The following is a 19,193-nucleotide window of genomic DNA, read 5'->3' on the forward strand; positions in this document are numbered from 1 at the left end:
TGACGTTCATCTATGTTTCTCAAACGTAAACTTTCCTTACTTGTTCCGAACGTCAAATTTCTAAGTGTTTAAGGTTAAGGTTAGGCATTACCTCTGAATGCTTAAGGTGAGGGTTAAGGTTTGGGATAGGTTTAAAATAACAATCTCAAAAACAACTTCCTATCAAACACTCACTCTACCCACTCACTCTATCACTGGGACATCAGGACAGGCGAACACACATACAGAATCAAAGGCAGATGCTTATGCCCATCCGCCAATCCTGTCCACGACACCCTAACAAAACCCAAACCTACTTGAAGGTAACAGCACTGTTGCCCCTAGTGGCCGGTTTCCTCATCATCTCCCAACATCCTCAGACATGGATGGATGTCGAATACTGACTTGTATCATGGGTGACCTGGCTGGACTATTACCCCTGCAGGCATAGGGTTCCCCATGTATCTCTGCCAGGCCTGAATAAACAGTTATTACCACAACCTTCGGAATCAAAGCAGAGCTGAACTGTGACTGAGAGCTTCAGCTGACCAAACCCTCACCTTCTCTCTCACCACCTCATCAATTAAAGCCCTGTTAAATGCCATTATTCTCTCTCACCACCTCATCAATTAAAGCCCTGTTAAATGCCATTATTCTCTCTCACCACCTCATCAATTAAAGCCCTGTTAAATGCCATTATTCTCTCTCACCACCTCATCAATTAAAGCCCTGTTAAATGCCATTATTCTCTCTCACCACCTCATCAATTCAAGCCCTGTTAAATGCCATTATTCTCTCTCACCACCTCATCAATTAAAGCCCTGTTAAATGCCATTATTCTCTCTCACCTCCTCATCAATTAAAGCCCTGTTAAATGCCATTATTCTCTCTCACCACCTCATCAATTAAAGCGCTGTTAAATGCCATTATTCTCTCTCACCACCTCATCAATTAAAGCCCTGTTAAATGCCATTATGGGAGGAGTACTGTATACAAACGCAGGATTCAATCTACGAACAGACACATAGGCTACACCATGGATAGGACCACAAAAATACACACAATCACACACACACACACCACACACAGACACACACACACACACACAATCACACAAACAAACACCACACACACACACGCAACATCGCAGATGCTCTAGCATCATTGTGAGGTGTGTGCGTACTGGTAGCGAAGTCAGATGCAGGAGAGCAGAGAGTTGTGAACAGGCACACACTTTATTTAGGCAGTAGCAAACAGCAGACGGATGCTACTGCGTCAAAACCTCCAGAAAAAAATGGCAAAAGTGCAAAGCACGAAAACAGTCACTAAAGCTATAGTTACCAAGTAAACATACTTTGTGAAATAAACACGGAACATGGAAAACCAGCCTGGCGCGTCACATAAAACATGTAACAAAAAACAATTCCACACAAGGACATGGGGGGGGAACAGACAAATATATATACACAATGTGATTAGGGAATGATAACCAGGTGTGCGGGGAACAAGACAAAACAAATGGAACAATGAAAAATGGAGCGGCGATAGCTAGAAGGCCGGTGACGTCGACCGCCGAACGCCGCCCGAACAAGGAGAGGAGCCGACTTCGGAGGAAGTCGTGACAATCATACACACACACAAAAATGCACACGCACTCATACACCCCCCTCCCACACACACACACACACACACACACACACACAGAGCACATGTCCTACCAGTGTGTAAGCAGGTTACTGTTATGTGATGCCCAAATAAGGCCGGAAGTGTCCAGCTTCAAACTCAGAATCTCGCCAGGACAAACAACACATGACCCTGTCTGACCTGAGTGATGGCCACAGACAAGAGGTCTGCCCACACACATACACACAAACACACACAAACAAACACACATACACACACACAAACTCAGTCCCGCATGTACAACCAACAGATACACACACAACATACACACAATATGCATATCCTCCTTTACACAACAGAGACACATCGACACACACAAATCCAACATAATCACATAAAAACACACACACAAAACACGCACACAGACCAGCTGACGACCTGCTGCATTCCTCCGCCACACACAATAGGCCTCGGGGGCGGCTCCAGCAGCTGGATAAATGTTGGACGTGTAATTTAGGACTTTACAAAGGCCCAGTGCTATATGAAGACCACGGAAATTAGAAACACACACACACACACATCACCTGTGGCTTATAAAAGGCTGAAAGGCCGAGCCATTTCACGAGCTGTGACCAAAGCTGTCTAACACAGCGAGTAACTAAACATGTGGCATACACTCACACACAATCACACACAGACATGTACTAATACACCCACACTCACACACACTCACACATAGACATGTACTAACACACTCACACACTCACTCCAAACTGTTCTGTGTCTAAAGCGTTGGTAAGAACACATCTCTCAACACTACATAGAAAACAGACACCAGGACATGGTTGCTATAACAGACCTCCACACACTTTCGTCTTGGATCACATTCCTATTCAGCTCACATCTCTCCTAAAAGGAATCCTCTACTCCCTGGCTACTCTACCTAACTCCCCCATTTCTCATCCCCTTTGGGTGGGTGTGGCACGGGCCACAAAGTAAACTCTGTATACCACTCGGTAATAACCCTGTCATGGTGAACAGGTTACAGGAACTCTCTACTCATGTCAAAGCCTGAGCCAGCCCCTCAAGTACACCAGGGTCTGTATTCACAAAGAGTCTCAGAGTAAGAGTGCTGACCTAGGACCAGATCCCCCCCCCCCCCCCCCCGCCCTGTACATATATGCATTATTATGATCTAAAATGCTAAACTGATCCTAGATCAGCACGTCTAATCTGAGACTCTTTTTGAATACAGGCCCAGGGGTGTTTCTCTACCAACAGAATAGGAGCCTGGGTAACTAACCAAGAAGAACAGAACACTAGAAAGAAAGGAACCTTTCTCTCCCTTTCTCTTTTTCCTGAGTTAGTGAGAGGTTGAGCCAGGAAAGCTCAGAAGTGAATTAGACTTGTCACCTGGTTGGGCCCAGTCAGAGTAATGGAGATAAAGAAGGGAATACTCTGTTCTGTGTTGACTGAATGTTGGAAATCAATTGGTGGGATGTTTTATACTGTAGATTGATAGACTAGACTTTATTGTCCTCGAAGGAAGTATTTGAGTTAACAGCCCATTCTACATTCAAGTAGTGGTTACCAGTGTTCTGTTCAGGGGGTGTGGGAGAAAGGAGTGAGGGCAGTGGAGGACTTGTAGAGTATATGGTCTGTGGTGTAGGGAGGATGACTGAGCTCTTTCTCTTTCTCTCTCTCTCTCTCTCTCTCTCTCTCTCTCTCTCTCTCTCTCTCTCTCTCTCTCTCTCTCTCTCTCTCTCTCTCTCTCTCTCTCTCTCTCTCTCTCTCTCTCTCTCTCTCTCTCTCTCTCTCTCTCTCTCTCTCTCTCTCTCTCTCTCTCTCTCTCTCTCTCTCTCTCTCTCTCTCTCTCTCTCTCTCTCTCTCTCTCTCTCTCTCTCTCTGGTGGGACCCAGTCTGCAGTCTCAGCTGCCGGCCCAGTTGCTCACAGGCGTCTCTAGCCAACAACTGGGGGGGTCAATAACCTCTAGGGGGATGTAACAGACAGTAACACACAAAGTCACATACACTGCATACACTCATTCTCCTTGGTTGAGCCCCCCACCCCCATTACTCCCACACACAGGCGGTATTGTCTCCCCCCCTGGCTCCCATGTGATCTGCTCTGCCCTGAGCTGGTGGGCATGAGGGAACTGTAAGGACCACAGTGGAATACAACTAAACCACCTCCTCATCAACACTACGGTACAGACAGAAACCCTACACTTTATATTACACTTAGAGGAATCTCACGCATACTGTATAGCTACATAAACACAGACACACATACGTATGCATACTGTATGTGCAGAACAGCTATCAATGTGAACCCATACACTAAGACTGGCCCATACATATGGATCACACAGAAAGACTGCACAGATAAGGGAAAGGTGGGATACCTAGTCAGTTGTACAACTGAATGCATTCAACTGAAATGTGTCTTCCGCATTTAACCCAACCCCTCTGACACAAAGGTGTGGGGGGCTGCCTTAATCAACATCCACGTATTCGATAGATATGCTGTGTGTGTGTGCGTGTGTGCGTGTGTGTGTGTGTGTGTGCGTGTGTGCGTGTGTGCGTGTGTGTGTGTGTGTGTGTGCGTGTGTGTGTGTGTGTGTGTGTGTGTGAGGCATCAGTGTCTCTGGAGCCAAGGCATTAGTGTGTGATTGAATGCCTCCCTCTCTCAGCCTCATGGCACCTGGCCTGGGCCTGCCTTTACAATATCTACTCTCTGTACAGGAGATAAGCGGTGTGTGTGTGTGTGTGTGTGTGTGTGTGTGTGTGTGTGGTTAACAGTGTGACAGTCAGCAGACTACAGAGAGAAAGCACAGACTAAAAACAGAACAGGGCAGGAGACACAGACACAGAAAGAGTTACTACATACTATTTAACTGAAATAACCGAACTAGCTTCACAAAGTTATAGATCAGCACTACACAGGAATGCAGATGGAGTTTGTCTTCTGAAGAGTGGTAGATGTGCTGTGGAATGGCAGATAGATACAGTGTGGTATGCCAGTCATACCATCTGTATCACTGGCATAACACACACCCCTGCAGCCCCAAGGGCCCCAGATAACATTTGAACACATCATAAGTCATCAAAACATGTTTAGAATGACAGGAAATTAGCTGCAAAACTGCAGGAGAAATGCTCTCTCTCGCAGAAGAAATGCCCCTTGGCAAAATGTGTAGAATTGTATGAAGTTAGCTGGGACTCAGAGCTTGCAGGGAAACTGCTTATATTGTGTGTTTGTGAGTCCTCTAAGCAGGTGGAAAGGATCATTAAACACCACTCTACTGTCAGATCAGGATTCCAATGCTTTCCACAGTTGTGTCAAGTTTTCTGGACGTCGTTGTGTGGTGGAACATTCTTGATACACACAGGAAACTGTTGAGCATGAAAAACCCAGTTGCGTTGCAGTTCTTGCCCTTAAAGCTTTTGTCTTGCTCATTCGCCCTCTGAATCCATGTCTCAATTGTCTCAAGGCTTAAAAATCCTTCTTTAACCTGTCTCCTCCCCTTCATCTACACTGATGTAAGTGGATTTAACAGATGACATCAATAAGGGATCATAGCTTTCACCTGGATTCACCTGGTCGGTCTATGTCATGGAAAGAGCAGGTGTTCTTAATGTTTTGTACACTCAGTGTATGTGAGTTCATATGTGCGTGTGTGTGAGAAAGAGAGAGGGAGTGTGTGTAGATATTTGAGTGTATGTGTTTGAGTGTGTGTATATTTGTGTGTGCGTGTGTGTCTGTGTGTGTGTGAGTGGGGGGGGCACACTTTTCATAGGCCTTCAAACTCACCATGTGAAACATGTTGTGAATGACAGAGCGTGCCTTAAACTCCATTCACAAGCGTATCTCTGGAGACCCAGAACAGTCATTCATGAAAAAACATCACCAAAGAATCCCAGGGAACAGAGCATGAGACAGGCAAACATGAGCCCAAAATGGATGGAGAGAGTGACAGGTAGAAACCCTATCTTAGCCCATAGAACGAACAGCCTGCTGCTTCAAAAGGAACTACATCTAATTGATAAAGGATGTGGGTGTTAGAACTATATCATTTGAACTCCCCAGCGTGTGTGTAACTCAGCGTCACTCAGACACACATTCTTCCCTGGTAAGATAAGGGAGAAAGACTCAAGCTGTTCTCTTCATTCTCACTAACAGAGGTGTTGGTGATATAAGTGCACGTTTCTTCTCTTCATGATCTGTCCCAGGTAAAGAGGTGTGTGGAGTGGCAAGTTCATTAAAGAGGGAGTTTTCAAAGGGTTAATGTATTTGTTTTTTTCCCAATGCTGAGGGACAAACATCTGGGCACTACACAGCTGAGCCCTCCCCCACACCCTGCAATCACTCCTCTTGCCTCGCCTCACCCTCACCCCCTTCCCGAAGCCTTGCCTTGACATGTCATCAGGGCCTTCAGCGTGGTGCCAGATTCCTTCAAATCCCCGATTCGTGATGAGCCTGGGAAATATCCTAAACATGTTATCAGTCATTTCCCCCCTCCGTCGTGGTCCTTTCCCCCGCTCTGACTTCACAGCACGCCAATGGAACCTGCCCTGCTCTCTGGGAGGTGAGGAGAGAGGCCTGTGCATGGATAAAGACACATTCCCAATCCGGCAACTCCATAGGGACCAGGAGGAGAGTGAAGATGAATAAGGGCTTAGATCTAGCAACCCTGTAGGGAGCAGACTAGAGAGAGATGGATTAAGGGTCAGAATGTTGATGAGATCATTTCTGGGCTGCTAACAGCAGTTGTGCCTGACACCAACTGCCCCAGAATGCACTTGGCGATTTCTCAGGGTTCTAAGAAGTGTGTGTGTAGACGACAACAGGCTGTCTATTTAGCATGGAGGGCACTCCACATACACTAGGTTACATTATACTGTGGCAGACATTGATAGGGGACCTTAAGTGACGTCACTGACACAGGGTACCATGTAATTACCTCTCTGTTTTTCTGTCTCTCTCACTTTGACCAGTCAGTTATAAAGGCTACTGCTCTCTGTTCTGACACTCCAGATGTGAGTGACTCAGTCTACGCAGACACACACAGACACACACAAACCCCCCACACACAATCATCACATACACACATTCCCATACATCCGTCGCCAGACTATCCTAATCCAGTTTCCGCTTCCGCTTGGAAGTGGAGCCGCCATGAACCTGACTCATGACCTCTAACTCCTGACCCCAGCAGGCCTAGCTGGCACGCTTGGTGAGGTGCTGATCCTCTGCCCTGTCGCCCTCTCAACTGTCACCTTTCTCACCCTCTACCATCTCACCCTCACTCATCTGCAGTTCTCACCCCCTCACCTGTCTTCCCCATTCACCTCACAGACACCTCGGACCAGGATATGTTTTGTACTAGAAAATAGTGTTGGATAGTCTTTAGATAACCTTAGAGACCTCAACCTACCTATGCCAGGTACCACAGCACTGGATGTTAGGTGTGTTGAAGAGCGAGGGCCAATTCAAACCCAACCCATACTCCATTCTCAAATCCAGAAGCCCCTCTCTCGCTCTCTCTCTCTCGCTCTCTCGCTCTCCCCATCTCTCTTTCTCATCTGTTACTCTTCCCTCCATATTATATCTTCCACTGTGTAATCCTGCGGTCCAGATGGGTTAACCCTGATAACCTGTTTCCACCAGAAACCATTAGGTCATCCCAGCTGTCTTAAACATGGAAATTGCAGAAATGTTGTTTGGAAACATTTTGTTGCTATGGACACTGACCCTATCTCTGATTATGGTGCCAAGTCTATGTGGACAGAGTAACAAACAAAGTGATGTGCTGTAAACTCATATACCCAAACATCCTCACAGGAAGGAGGTGGCTGTGTCACTGCCTGACATATAACATCACCATCAACATCAGGACCCCCTGGATTAATTCCTCTCATCATCACTGAAAAACTTTGTGGCTAGTCATAATAAACATGTAATGACACGGGTTCAAAATATCTCATCCCAACCAACCCTATGATTTTGGTTCTCTTGGCTGGACACAAAGGAACGTCTACTGTCTGGTAGGTCTGTCTGTTAGAAACGTCAGTCTCTGGAATAACACACTATGTTTAACCAGTCTCTCTCTCTGACCATCTCTTCACTCTTCCACTCACCCTATCCCCTGTTTCCACTCTTCTCTACCTGACCATCTCTTCACTCTTCCACTCACCCTATCCCCTGTTTCCACTCTTCTCTACCTGACCATCTCATCACTCTTCCACTCACCCTATCCCCTGTTTCCACTCTTCTCTCCCTGACCATCTCATCACTCTTCCACTCACCCTATCCCCTGTTTCCACTCTTCTCTCCCTGACCATCTATTCACTCTTCCACTCACCCTATCCCCTGTTTCCACTCTTCTCTCCCTGTCCATCTCTTCACTCTTCCACTCACCCTATCCCATGTTTCCACTCTTCTCTCCCTGACCATCTCATTAAACTTCCACTCACCCTATCCCCTGTTTCCACATTTTCTCTCCCTGACCATCTCATTAAACTTCCACTCACCCTATCCCCTGTTTCCACTCTTCTCTCCCTGACCATCTCATTAAACTTCCACTCACCCTATCCCCTGTTTCCACTCTTCTCTCCCTGACCATCTCTTCACTCTTCCACTCACCCTATCCCCTGTTTCCACACTTCTCTCCCTGACCATCTCATTAAACTTCCACTCACCCTATCCCCTGTTTCCACTCTTCTCTCCCTGACCATCTCATTAAACTTCCACTCACCCTATCCCCTGTTTCCACTCTCCTCTACCTGTCCATCTCTCTGTGTCTCCTCTCTACTTTATATTTCCCTCCACTCTTAATCTCTCCCTCTCTCTCCAGTGGAAACTGCTCTGTGGTCCTCGTTTGACCCTGGCTGTGGTGCCGTGCTAAAGCTTTTACGAGCAGTGCCTTTAACTTGTGGACGGACTTCTTCCTCTCACTATGCTCCTCCTCATGCTTTACGACTCACGCTGACCACTGAGATGGTGAGAGAGAGAGAGAGAGAGAGAGAGAGAGAGAGAGAAAGAGAGAGAGAGAGAGAGAGAGAGAGAGAGCAGGCAAGAATGAACAGGAGACAATGAATGGATTCTACTTAAGTGATAATGCCAGAGAAGCTGGTGTTTGTAAGATAGTGGCACGGGTGTTGATAGGCCTTCGTCTCAGGCCTAACAACAACGGCTTCGAGGGCATTATCACTTTTACACAACAAGATTCCAACATATTCAAATAATGATTGACATGTTTTTTTTTTTAAAGTAGTTTTGATTCATTTATTCATGCTACTGTATTTCACCCTCCACGACATATAGTCCCGACACAAATCTAGGGTTGATACCCAAGCCGGATGGTCGTTCATTCTATCGGTTCGGTTGCTAGAGACGTGGCCCAGTCGTTAAGTCTTTTTGTTATAAAAATATGGACGCGACCCAGTCCTTCGTTCTAAATTTTCCCTTGTCATGATAGCTTGCAAACTTCTTATCCCTTGCTTGCTAGCTGGCTAACTTCGGCTAACACAGTCACGTCAAACAGTGCAACCAGAATAACAGCAAAGTAGCTGCATTTGAGTTTCTTTAAGCTGTTTTCTAATGATTTTTTTTACACATCCATTAAAATGAGCTAATGATGTGCGGTTTCGCCTGGCGTTGAACATTTACTCTCTCGCCAGCCCACTGTTCAGAAGAAACTGAAGCTGGAATGAAACTGCAAACTAGCTGCACTTAGTGTTTTTCTGTAGACATTTCTTTGTGTATATGCCAGTCTGTCTGTCTCATCCCAACTCCCGACACGTTCATTACCATAGGACAGATGGAGATTGAATTTCAATGTTGAAACAATGTTGCAAGTGTCGGAGAGAGAGACAGCAAGGTTATTACAAATCTCCGCTGTTGAAAACCAAATGTTAGTCTAAAAGAAATGGAAGATAATTTCTAGATGCTTTTTACAGGGAAGATCTAGTATATAAATTGCCTGGCTGAGATGATGAAGACAGTGGATTGTGCAGTCAGCTGGGACAGAGTAAATAGGCCTTTCAAAGTCATAGATTTAGTCGGGGTAACTTGTGGAATAGACACCAGCCGGAATGTGGTTTTAACCAATGAGCATCCAGGATTAGACCCATCTGTTTTATAATCTCAAATACCTGCACTTCTGCTGAGGTTCATTGAATCCAAAGATGGAATGCAGAGCATATCCTCAGCCTCCTATGATAACCAGTAGAAATAGATAGTACATCAATGCAGTATTCACAGCTGGATTACTGTAGATACATGGAAATATGTGTTGTTTTAGCCAGAATACTATATAACAAAGAAAATTGATTGTTACACCAATATCAGTTCAGGGGTTGTCAGTGTGAGACTGATATTGTCATTAGATTGTATGTGTTTCCACCTTATTAATAGATCTTACATATAGCCCATTCAATTCCCTCTACCCAGACTGCAACACTAAACACATGGCCCTCTAACAATGAGGCGACATATTCAACTGGCTGTTGAAAAGCTGGACCTTTTCCTAAGTCCTCTGTATCTAAATACTGTACATGACACAAGAGAAATGCTGGAAGTCTATGGGAGGAGAAACTATATAAATCCAATATAGAGGGCTTCCTTTATAAAGAAAGATATTAACAGGGGTGAGGTGTTTCTGGGGGAGGTGGTGGTGGTGGAGGTGGTGGTTGTGGCGGTTGTGGTTCAATCAGAGTTATTATCCTCTCTTGGCTAGCCAGAGTTTCTTATCCCTGGTGGCTGCTAGAGAAGTATGGGGGGGTTCTGGCCCTGCTCTGACATTCTTCTGAGCTGACTGCCTCTGACACATGCTAACAATTAGAGACACTGTTGTAGGGAGAGAGAGAGGGTGAGGAAGACAGGGAGAGAGGAAGAGAGAGAGAGAGAGAGAGAGAGAGAGAGAGAGAGAGAGAGAGAGAGAGAGAGAGAGAAGGACATGGAGAGGGCAAGAGAGAGGGTGAGGAAGACAGGGAGAGAGAGAGAGAGAGAGAGAGAGAGAGAGAGAGAGAGAGAGAGAGAGGGAGAGAGAGAGAGAGGGAGAGAGAGAGGGAGAGAGATTGAGATTAAGAGACAGAGACAGAGACCGAGACGAAGAGAGAGAGGTGGAGAGACAAAAACGATGGGGAAAGAGAGAGAGTGGTCTCACTCACTTCCCTCAGCTCCAGTAAAGTAAGAGAGCAGGGAGTGTGTTATTCCTGAGAGGAGGAAACCAGTTGAAGGATCTGCAACAGTTAATACTTCTACTATCCCATAGGGTCTACTACTACAGAGCCTGAACACTGTCTAACACCAAGAGACCAGCAGCAACTTGGAACCTCTCAGAGTGTTGGGGTAACATTGGGGTAAGGTCACATTTTTATCACACACACCAGAGACTTGCTGAAGGAGTGACCATCAACATAAGGACCAGTCACCACCACCACCCTCTCTCTCTCTCCATACTGCTGTCTCTCTCCCTATATCCTCCAGCTTCTTTCCCCCTCTCTTTCTCCCCTATCCTCTCCCTGTACTCTCTCCCACTCTTCCTACATACTGCTCCCTCCCCTGCAACACTCTCCCTCCCTCCATCTTGCCCCTTTTCTCTCTCTGTCATTGCTCCCCACCACAAAGCACAGTCATGTCAGAGACCCATTACAGAACCACAACATTTAGCCTTGGATAGTGATACAGGAAACACACACACACACACATATACACATACACACAGCTACTACTGGAGATACCGCAACTTTCCCCCCTGTTAAATTCACAACTACGATGTGAACCCACAATGGGGTCAATCATACCGCAGTCAAATTAAACGGCCAACCAATCAGAGGGCCCTGCTCAACTTCTCTGTTTCTCTCATCAGAATTGAGTCAGAGAGAGGGGATGGAGAGAGAGACAGAGATAGAGAGAGAGAGAGAGAGAGAGAGAGAGAGAGAGAGAGAGAGAGAGAGAGAGAGAGAGAGAGAGAGAGAGGTACTCATTCATCAAAGAGCGAGGTGCTTACTTTATGAGTAAGTGGAGGTCCATCTAATGTCATAACGGATGGTCTGTTTGAGTCATAATGATATATACTACTGTGTCTTAGTGCCGGGAAAAGGGATACCCAACTATTCAGGACCCCCACCTAAAACCCTCCTCGGCGCCACACATCTAAGTCATCTCTTCCTAGCAGGCTCGCCCCGTCATACCCTCGTAATCTCCCTCTCCGCTCTCCCGGCCCCCTCTCTCCACAACCTCTCTCCTAACCCCTCTCAATCTCCCCACTTCCCTGCCTCCTCTCTTTTAACTAACCCCTCTTTCACAGTCCTCTCCCCCGCTCCCTCTCTCTGTGCCACTCTGGGGCTGTATGTGGGTCTATTTTAGGCACCTGTTAGTGGAGGGAGCCCAGAGCCCCAGAGCCCAGCTGTCTGCCCATCAATCAGCCGCCCCCTTCCCCAAATGAGTGAAGCTGACCTGGGCCCGGCTGGCCCCTCACTGCCCCTCCAGACTACCAGACTACCAGACAACCAGAGAGCCAGAAGGCCAAACCACCAGAACCAGGGGGGAGGGGGATATCAGTCTTAATTTTCTGTGGCAGTAACCTTCCCCATACTTACTGGACTTCCAACTCTCCAAGTCACACACCCTCTAGTCTTCCTTCCCTGCCTGCTGACATTCAGACAACTGGAGAGCCTCTATACACACCATGAGCGTGTGTGTATTGTGTGTGTGAGGGAGAAAGACCGAGTGGGTGTGTGAGTGTCTGTGTGTGTTCTCCAGCTCTTCTGTTACTCAACACTCCCCTCCACCCCCCACTGAGAGAGAGAGCCATGGCAGGTGCCCTTCTGGAAGGATCACTCTTATCACCAATGTCACTGAGCCATCCTGGTCCGGCCCTTTCCCAATGACTCTGTCTGCATGTTGACCCATTTCCCCCTTTATCACACTGCATCCTGGGTAGCCCTAAGAGATATTGGACCCGATAACCCCTCAAAGCTGACCCAGTTTCTGTTTGTCCTGAGGATGGATCAACAACATTGTAGTTACTCCACAATACTAACCTAAATGACAGAGTGAAAAGAAGGAAGCCTGTACAGAATACAAATATTACAAAACATGCATCCTGTTTGCAACAAGGCACTAAAGTAATACTGCAAAACATTTGGCAAAGAAATTCACTTTTTGTACTGAATACAAAGCGTTATGTTAGGGCCAAATCCAACACAACACATAACTGAGTACCACTCTTCAAGCATGGTGTTGGCTGTAGTTTTTTTATGGTTAAAAAGCATTGGAATAGAGCTACTGTAAGCACAGGCAAAATCCTAGAGGAAAACCTGTCTCAGTCTGCTTTCCAACAGACACTGGGAGGCAAAGTCACCTTTCAGCAGGAAAATATCCTAAAACACAAGGCCAAATCTACACTGGAGTTTCTTACCAAGATTACACTGAATGTTCCTGAGTGGCTGAGTTATAGTTCTGACTTAAAAAGGCTTGAAAATCTATGGCAAGACCTGAAAATAGCTGTCTGGCAATGATCAACAACCAACTTGATTGAGCTTGAATAATTTTGGGGAAAATAATGGGCAAGTATCGTACAATCCAGGTATGCTAAGCTCTTAGAGACATACGCAAAAACAGTCACAGCTGTAGTCGCTTCCAAAGGTGATTCTAACATGTATTGATTTAGGGGATGGAATACATATCTAATCAAGATATATTACTGCTTATTTTTCATAAATAAAATAAAATATAGAGTTTTGTCAACGTGGAAGAAACAATCTATGATATTTTATTTTATTCATGAAAAGTAAAACAGTAATATATCTTGTGTGGATCCTTGACAACAACAAAAAGGATCATTAAATCCATTTTAATCCCATTTTGAAAACATAACTAAATGTTTAAAAAGTCAAGGGGTGCGAAGACTTTCTGAAGGCTCTGTATGTGACAGAAATTAAACAAAGTGTAATACGAAGAAAACAACAACAGCCAGAGTGGGAACTGGGGTCTGTACCACTGATGGCTCTTCAGAATAGGGGAATGGTACACTGTAAAAAAGAAATGACATACCGTAAAAAAAAAAGGTAGATCTTGTACTTTTTTTTACAGTAATTTCTAGGTTAACTGGTTGTCAGTAAATGATGGTAAAATCAACAGGATTTTTTTTTTTTCACAGAACCTCCAATCATATTGACTGGTCCAGTAGCTGGGACCTTCAGGTATTTCATAGTCTTTGGTGGTCTTCACACCTTCAAACAGTTGACACAAGGACAGATCTAACACCAACACAACCACAGGCAACGCTGAAACAACTGCTGTGTGTGTACCAACCTCTCGCCATCCCATCTTGTTGCCCAACCTGTTTTCAGTCTGTTTTGCTGTTGGTAGGCAGAATGAATGGCTGTTGCCATGCTCTTATCAAGGCTTGGCCAACACAGCCACAACACATCAGCACAACAGATGTGGACAACAAGGTGGGATGCTTTGATGTGCCGCCTTTTCTCGTGAACCCGTTTTAGATTCTGACAATAAATATAATAGCATTGATTGGTTTCAAGGCAGAACGCTCAGCCAAGGACCATTTTCCTTAGAACCACATATTCTCTGAGCACAAGGTGCATTCATAAATCACTGTTATAAGGCTCAGCAACAGAGGAGCTCTCTACAGGGCTAGTCTTAACAGCTGTCTGTTAAGACTACATCATATGCCACCAGGGGTGTTTTCACAGTCCCCAAATCCAGAACAAATTCAAGAAAGTGTAGAGCCCATATTGCATGGAACTTCCTTCCATCTCATATTGCTCAAATAAACAGCAAACTTGGTTTAAAAAAACAGATAAAGCAACAACTCACGGCACAACACGCCTCATCCCTATTTGACCTAGATAGTTTGTGTGGATGCATTTTTTTATTTAACTAGGCAAGTCAGTTAAGAGTTCATTCTTATCCCCACGGGGAACAGTGGGTTAACTTCCTTGTTCAGGGGTAGAACGACAGATTTTGACCTTGTCAGCTCAGGGATTCAATCTAGCAACCTTTCGGTTACTGGCCCAACATTCTAACCACTAGGCTACCTGCCACCCATGCCGCTAATAACAAAAAAAAAATTCAAATGATGTAGTTCTGTCCTTGAGCTGTTCTTGTCTATTGATGTTCTGTATTGTGTCATGTTTCATGTTTTGTGTGGACCCCAGGAAGAGTAGCTGCTGCTTTTGCAACAGCTAATGGGGATCCTAATACAATACCAAAAATACAAAAAAATCATCATAATCCACTTTAGATCCGGTCAGGGCAATCAAGCTGAGCCCCTGTCTCTCTAATGTTGTTATTGGTTCTCCAAGAACATATCCTACATCCTGGAGCACTGATTCTATAAGACCTGGTGGGTAATGTCATCAGATAAGATCAAATGTGAGTGACGTACGCTGAGTGGACAAAACATTAAGAACACCTGTATAGACTGACCAGGTGAATCCAGGAGAAAGCTATGATCCCTTATTCATGGCACCTGTCAAATCCACTTCAATCAGTGTAGATGAAAGGGAGGACACAGGTTAAAGAAGGATTTTTAAGCCTTGAAACAATTGAGATATGGATTGGGTGTGTGCCATTCAGAGGGTGAATGGGCAAGACAACATATTTTCGTGCCTTTTGAATGGGATATATGCAAATGCTTTGTTACTTATTCATCTTTATTTCACATATTTGAACACATATTTGAACACATAGAGATGCCAAATTATTGCACCGAATCCAGAGTCTCTCTGTTTCCCGGATACAGCTGAAAGCAGTCTTTGTCGGGTAGTCAGAAAGGGGACATTTGTTGATTGGCGCATCCTGAACACATCGCGCCGTGGTCTGGTCACTTACGCACAGAAGTACATATCAACGACGTGCGTAATTTGCGTCAAAAAGTACAGTGCATTTAATTTATGCACTGTTTATAACGCATGCAACAGTTATGGAGAAGTGTATACAGTGAAAACACAACTCTGAACAATATAATTATGGAACAATCAACAACACAACCAGGAATAATTTGTAATCTAATAAATAAAAGCTGCATTGCGCATTACTTTTCTATAACATCAAAGCATGTTTCATTCATTTTGAGGAGAAATCAATCTCAGACTCGTTCCCCGGACTCAAATACGCCCTCTAACCAGTAACTGTAACCCCAAAAGGGGCTACCCCAGACAGAGTGGACAAAGCAACAACTTTCAACATGTTCCGAGAAACCCAACCATTGCGCTATATCGGTCCTAAATGCAAACACCACTTACCTATCGACACCAGCTTTATGTGTTCTCTCTCCAAGAATTCCAGCGCGACGGACACATTTTCCAGTTTCATCTGTCTGAAGTTAGGTCTGGCGTGGTACTTTCTGTACATTTTCTTCTGGCTCAAAACCTCCAGGAGACCGATGAGCTTGAGCCCGTCGGTCAGGTCTTTCTGTAGGTCGTTGATCCGCTTGTTGAGGCACTTGAGGTGCTCGTTACACCACCTGGTGAAGGTGTTCTGTTGGATTTTCTTCCAGGGCGCATCCTCAGCGAGGTCTTTCTCCGTAGCCGGCATCTCCTCTTCTTCGTCGTCCCCGTTGTCCGTACTCTGGTAGTACTGCGGCGGCTGCTGCTGCTCGTAGTAAGTATTATTGCTCATCATGTTGTCGGTTTCCGTGCCCTTTTTATACCACAATCAGTGGGGCCAGTGTGTGAACGTTACTGCACGCAAGGGAGCGTGGAAATAAATGTAAAAAAAATGTTTCTTGTGCGCCAGTGCCAAGCTTGCGCACTGGCCGTGAAAAAAGTTGTAAAACTAGGAAAAATATGAAAGAAAGAGTAAGTGAGATGTTCGTTTGTACTTGTGATTGGAGTGGAGCTTGTCCGTTTAATCCGTTTATCGTTTCCAACGTGGACGGTTCCCTGATTTTTTATGTATCAGAATAGTGAAAAAAGTGGTAGCTGCATCCTAATAGACACCTTGGCACGGAAGAAGAATATACTGTAGAAAGATGAACGCGTTGTCTGTACAATGGACAGCACGGGACCGCTAGTAGCCCTACCAAGTCGGCGGCGACAGCCTGCTTGGTGAAGTCGGTTACACTTGAGTAGCTAAATGAAGCTCTAGGCAGGACAGGGTTTTAAAAAGCTTGGCACCCCTGAAGCTCGCGTCAGGCCCCTGGACTCCCTGGAATGCCCCCGTCATGACCATATACAACTGCAGGATGGGTATTCTCTAATCAGACGGAGATAGCGAGAGGCAACACCATTGGGTAACACAAGAGAAGGGGGTCAACGATTGGCCCTGGGGCGCCATAACAGTTGTGACACTTCTCTTTATTTTTAGGCTCTCCAAATTGGGCGAGGGGGACGGAGCTTTGCGGTTGTTGTAAAAGTGAACGGTGACCAGGGCCAAACGGGCGTTAATAACAATTGGACTATGAAGGGAAAATGATGCCAGCATCTTCAATAGATCCAACCTTTACCAGCCAGGGTTACTCTTGCTGTCACTCATATGTCCACTGATGTAGCATTGTGTTGTCAAACATATATATTTTAAACCTGATAAATAAACTCGCATGACAAGCTTTTGATGCTTAATTTACAAGAGGAAGATCATACAGGGTTCTTGGGTTGACAGGGGTTTCAAAAGTTAAAAGGCTGCTCAGTTTGTTAATATATGACTTAAGCTTAATGTCGGGGGCTTTTGGAATGTACCACCCCAGAGAGAACATAGCACATGTGCATGTATAGATTATGCTTTACTGAAGAGAACTACCGAGCACTATCAGGCCATGCTGCTCTCTTTCTCTCGCTCTTTCGCTCTCTCACTCTTTCACTCTCACTCTTTCGCTTTCTCACTCACTCACTCACTCACTCACTCACTCACTCACTCACTCACTCACTCACTCACTCACTCACTCACAGAATAATTCATATCAGTTTTAGTTATCTTGCAGTTTATATACATTCTTGCTCTAACCTTGCAAACTGTAGTATAGCCTATTGCCAATGTACAGGTAGCTGCCAAAATAAAGGAAACACTTGAGTAAATGAAGTATAAAATGTATGTTGAAAGCAGGTGCTTTCACACAGGTGTGGTTCCTGAATTAATTAAGCCAAGTGAAAGTTACTCCTGAGGTGGTGACCTTTTGCACCCTCTATAACCACTGAGATTATTATTTGACTCTGCTGGTCAGCTATGAGTGTTTGAACATCTTGAAGAACAATCTGGCGTTAAGTATTCTGGCCACCCCCTCAAAAAGTCATTTTTGTGCCTTGGGCGCACAATGCTGTGGGTGGGGTGCTCAGCTCTGCTACTCTTGGAGTCTGGGGTGGCCTGATGGTCCTCCCCACCCTCCCTGCTCCTCTTAAGGGACTCGGACAGCTGGGAGAAGAGGTTCTGCTGGTTCTCTCTGGAGCTCTTCATGCTGCACTGGCAGTAAGTCATGGCTCTGGTGACTGTTTCTCTCGTCAAAGAAGCCAGGCCACATCACCTCTCTCCCCCTATGCCTCTCACCATGGCTGGGCCTGGAGTAGCAGTAGGGGTCAGGGCGACTAATCCTTCTCCATTTCTGGCTGTGGCCAGGTTGGCTGGAGGCAGCAAGAGGGACACTGCCCTTCTGAAGGGACTCCATGTTAGGCTCCCACACATCCAGCACCAGGTAAGACTGGATGTCTTTCAGCTCCAGGCAGTCTTTGATAGGCTGGGCCCTTGGTGCAGACACTTCAGACACCCAGAATGTCTTCTTCACAATGTGGACAACTGAGGGCAGCCATCCAGAAGACAGATTTGTAAGTCATGTGTTGATTAGGAGACAAAGAAACATGTATTTTTTTCCATTATTGAATTACATGACATTTATGCATGAGTTATTTTTAAGAGAAAATTTGAATTTTGAACATTTAAAAATCTTACATTTCTTGCCCAGTTTGTGGATTCCAGGCAAAGAATAAGATTTATCAGGAGTCATTGTAACACATATCTAATTGATCAGATCAGTTTGTGAATAAGGAATTTAAGCACAATTCAGCATTCTGTTCGGTTCCGTTTCTCAGAATATACATTGTCATAATTAAAAAAATGTGGCAACCGATAAATTAGCTGAAATAGAATGGTTGCATCAGAGTTCTAAAGTAACAATGAACGTGATCAGTATGATTCTTTAGCCAACATTCTACCTTGATATGACACCTCTTGATTATCAGTCAGATCTTCATTTACAACAAATGAAATACACAAGTTAGAAATGTATCTGGCAACACACAGGTGACTTTTTGTTCTTTCAAATTATAGAATTTCATCATAATTATGTGTGCTACAACTTTGAATGCCAATTGTCAGCATTGCCATCTAGGACAGGGTTGCTCTGTATGAGTCAGAAATGCAGTTGTAATGGACGGTGTTGACTCATCCCCCCCCCCCCCCCTAATATAGAGAGTAAGCTAAAACAGTGGGGGACACAAGAAGGGAACATACACTCAGAGGCAGTAGGCCCAAAATATCTACACCTCTCCCCCTCTTGTTTGGGTGATCTCACACCTCAGTCAGCAAGAGAGAGCATCAACATGTAATTGAGCTCTCAAACACAGTGTCT

The 19,193-nt window shown here is 45.2% G+C and overlaps 1 protein-coding gene across 10 annotated transcripts in view; it reads right to left on the reverse strand.

The window, feature by feature from the left end:
- The window catches only part of LOC110490751 (filamin-C), a 76,535-nt gene extending 59,694 nt beyond the window's left edge, over positions 1–16,841 (reverse strand). For 6 of the 10 annotated variants that reach the window (XM_036944650.2, XM_090200451.1, XM_036944645.2 and 3 more), the window contains exon 1: positions 15,880–16,841. In XM_036944650.2, the coding sequence (XP_036800545.2) occupies positions 15,880–16,258 (379 nt within the window). In that variant the 5' untranslated portion in view covers positions 16,259–16,841. The remainder of the gene's footprint in view (positions 1–15,879) is intronic. The other 4 variants (XM_036944648.2, XM_036944647.2, XM_036944646.2 and 1 more) reach the window with 1 other exon arrangement.
- Between the last annotated feature and the right edge of the window lie 2,352 nt (positions 16,842–19,193).

The sequence above is a fragment of the Oncorhynchus mykiss genome, chromosome 15 (assembly GCF_057628025.1).
Source record: "Oncorhynchus mykiss isolate SJ-2025 chromosome 15, ASM5762802v1, whole genome shotgun sequence".
In the NCBI taxonomy this organism is placed as follows: domain Eukaryota; kingdom Metazoa; phylum Chordata; class Actinopteri; order Salmoniformes; family Salmonidae; genus Oncorhynchus; species Oncorhynchus mykiss.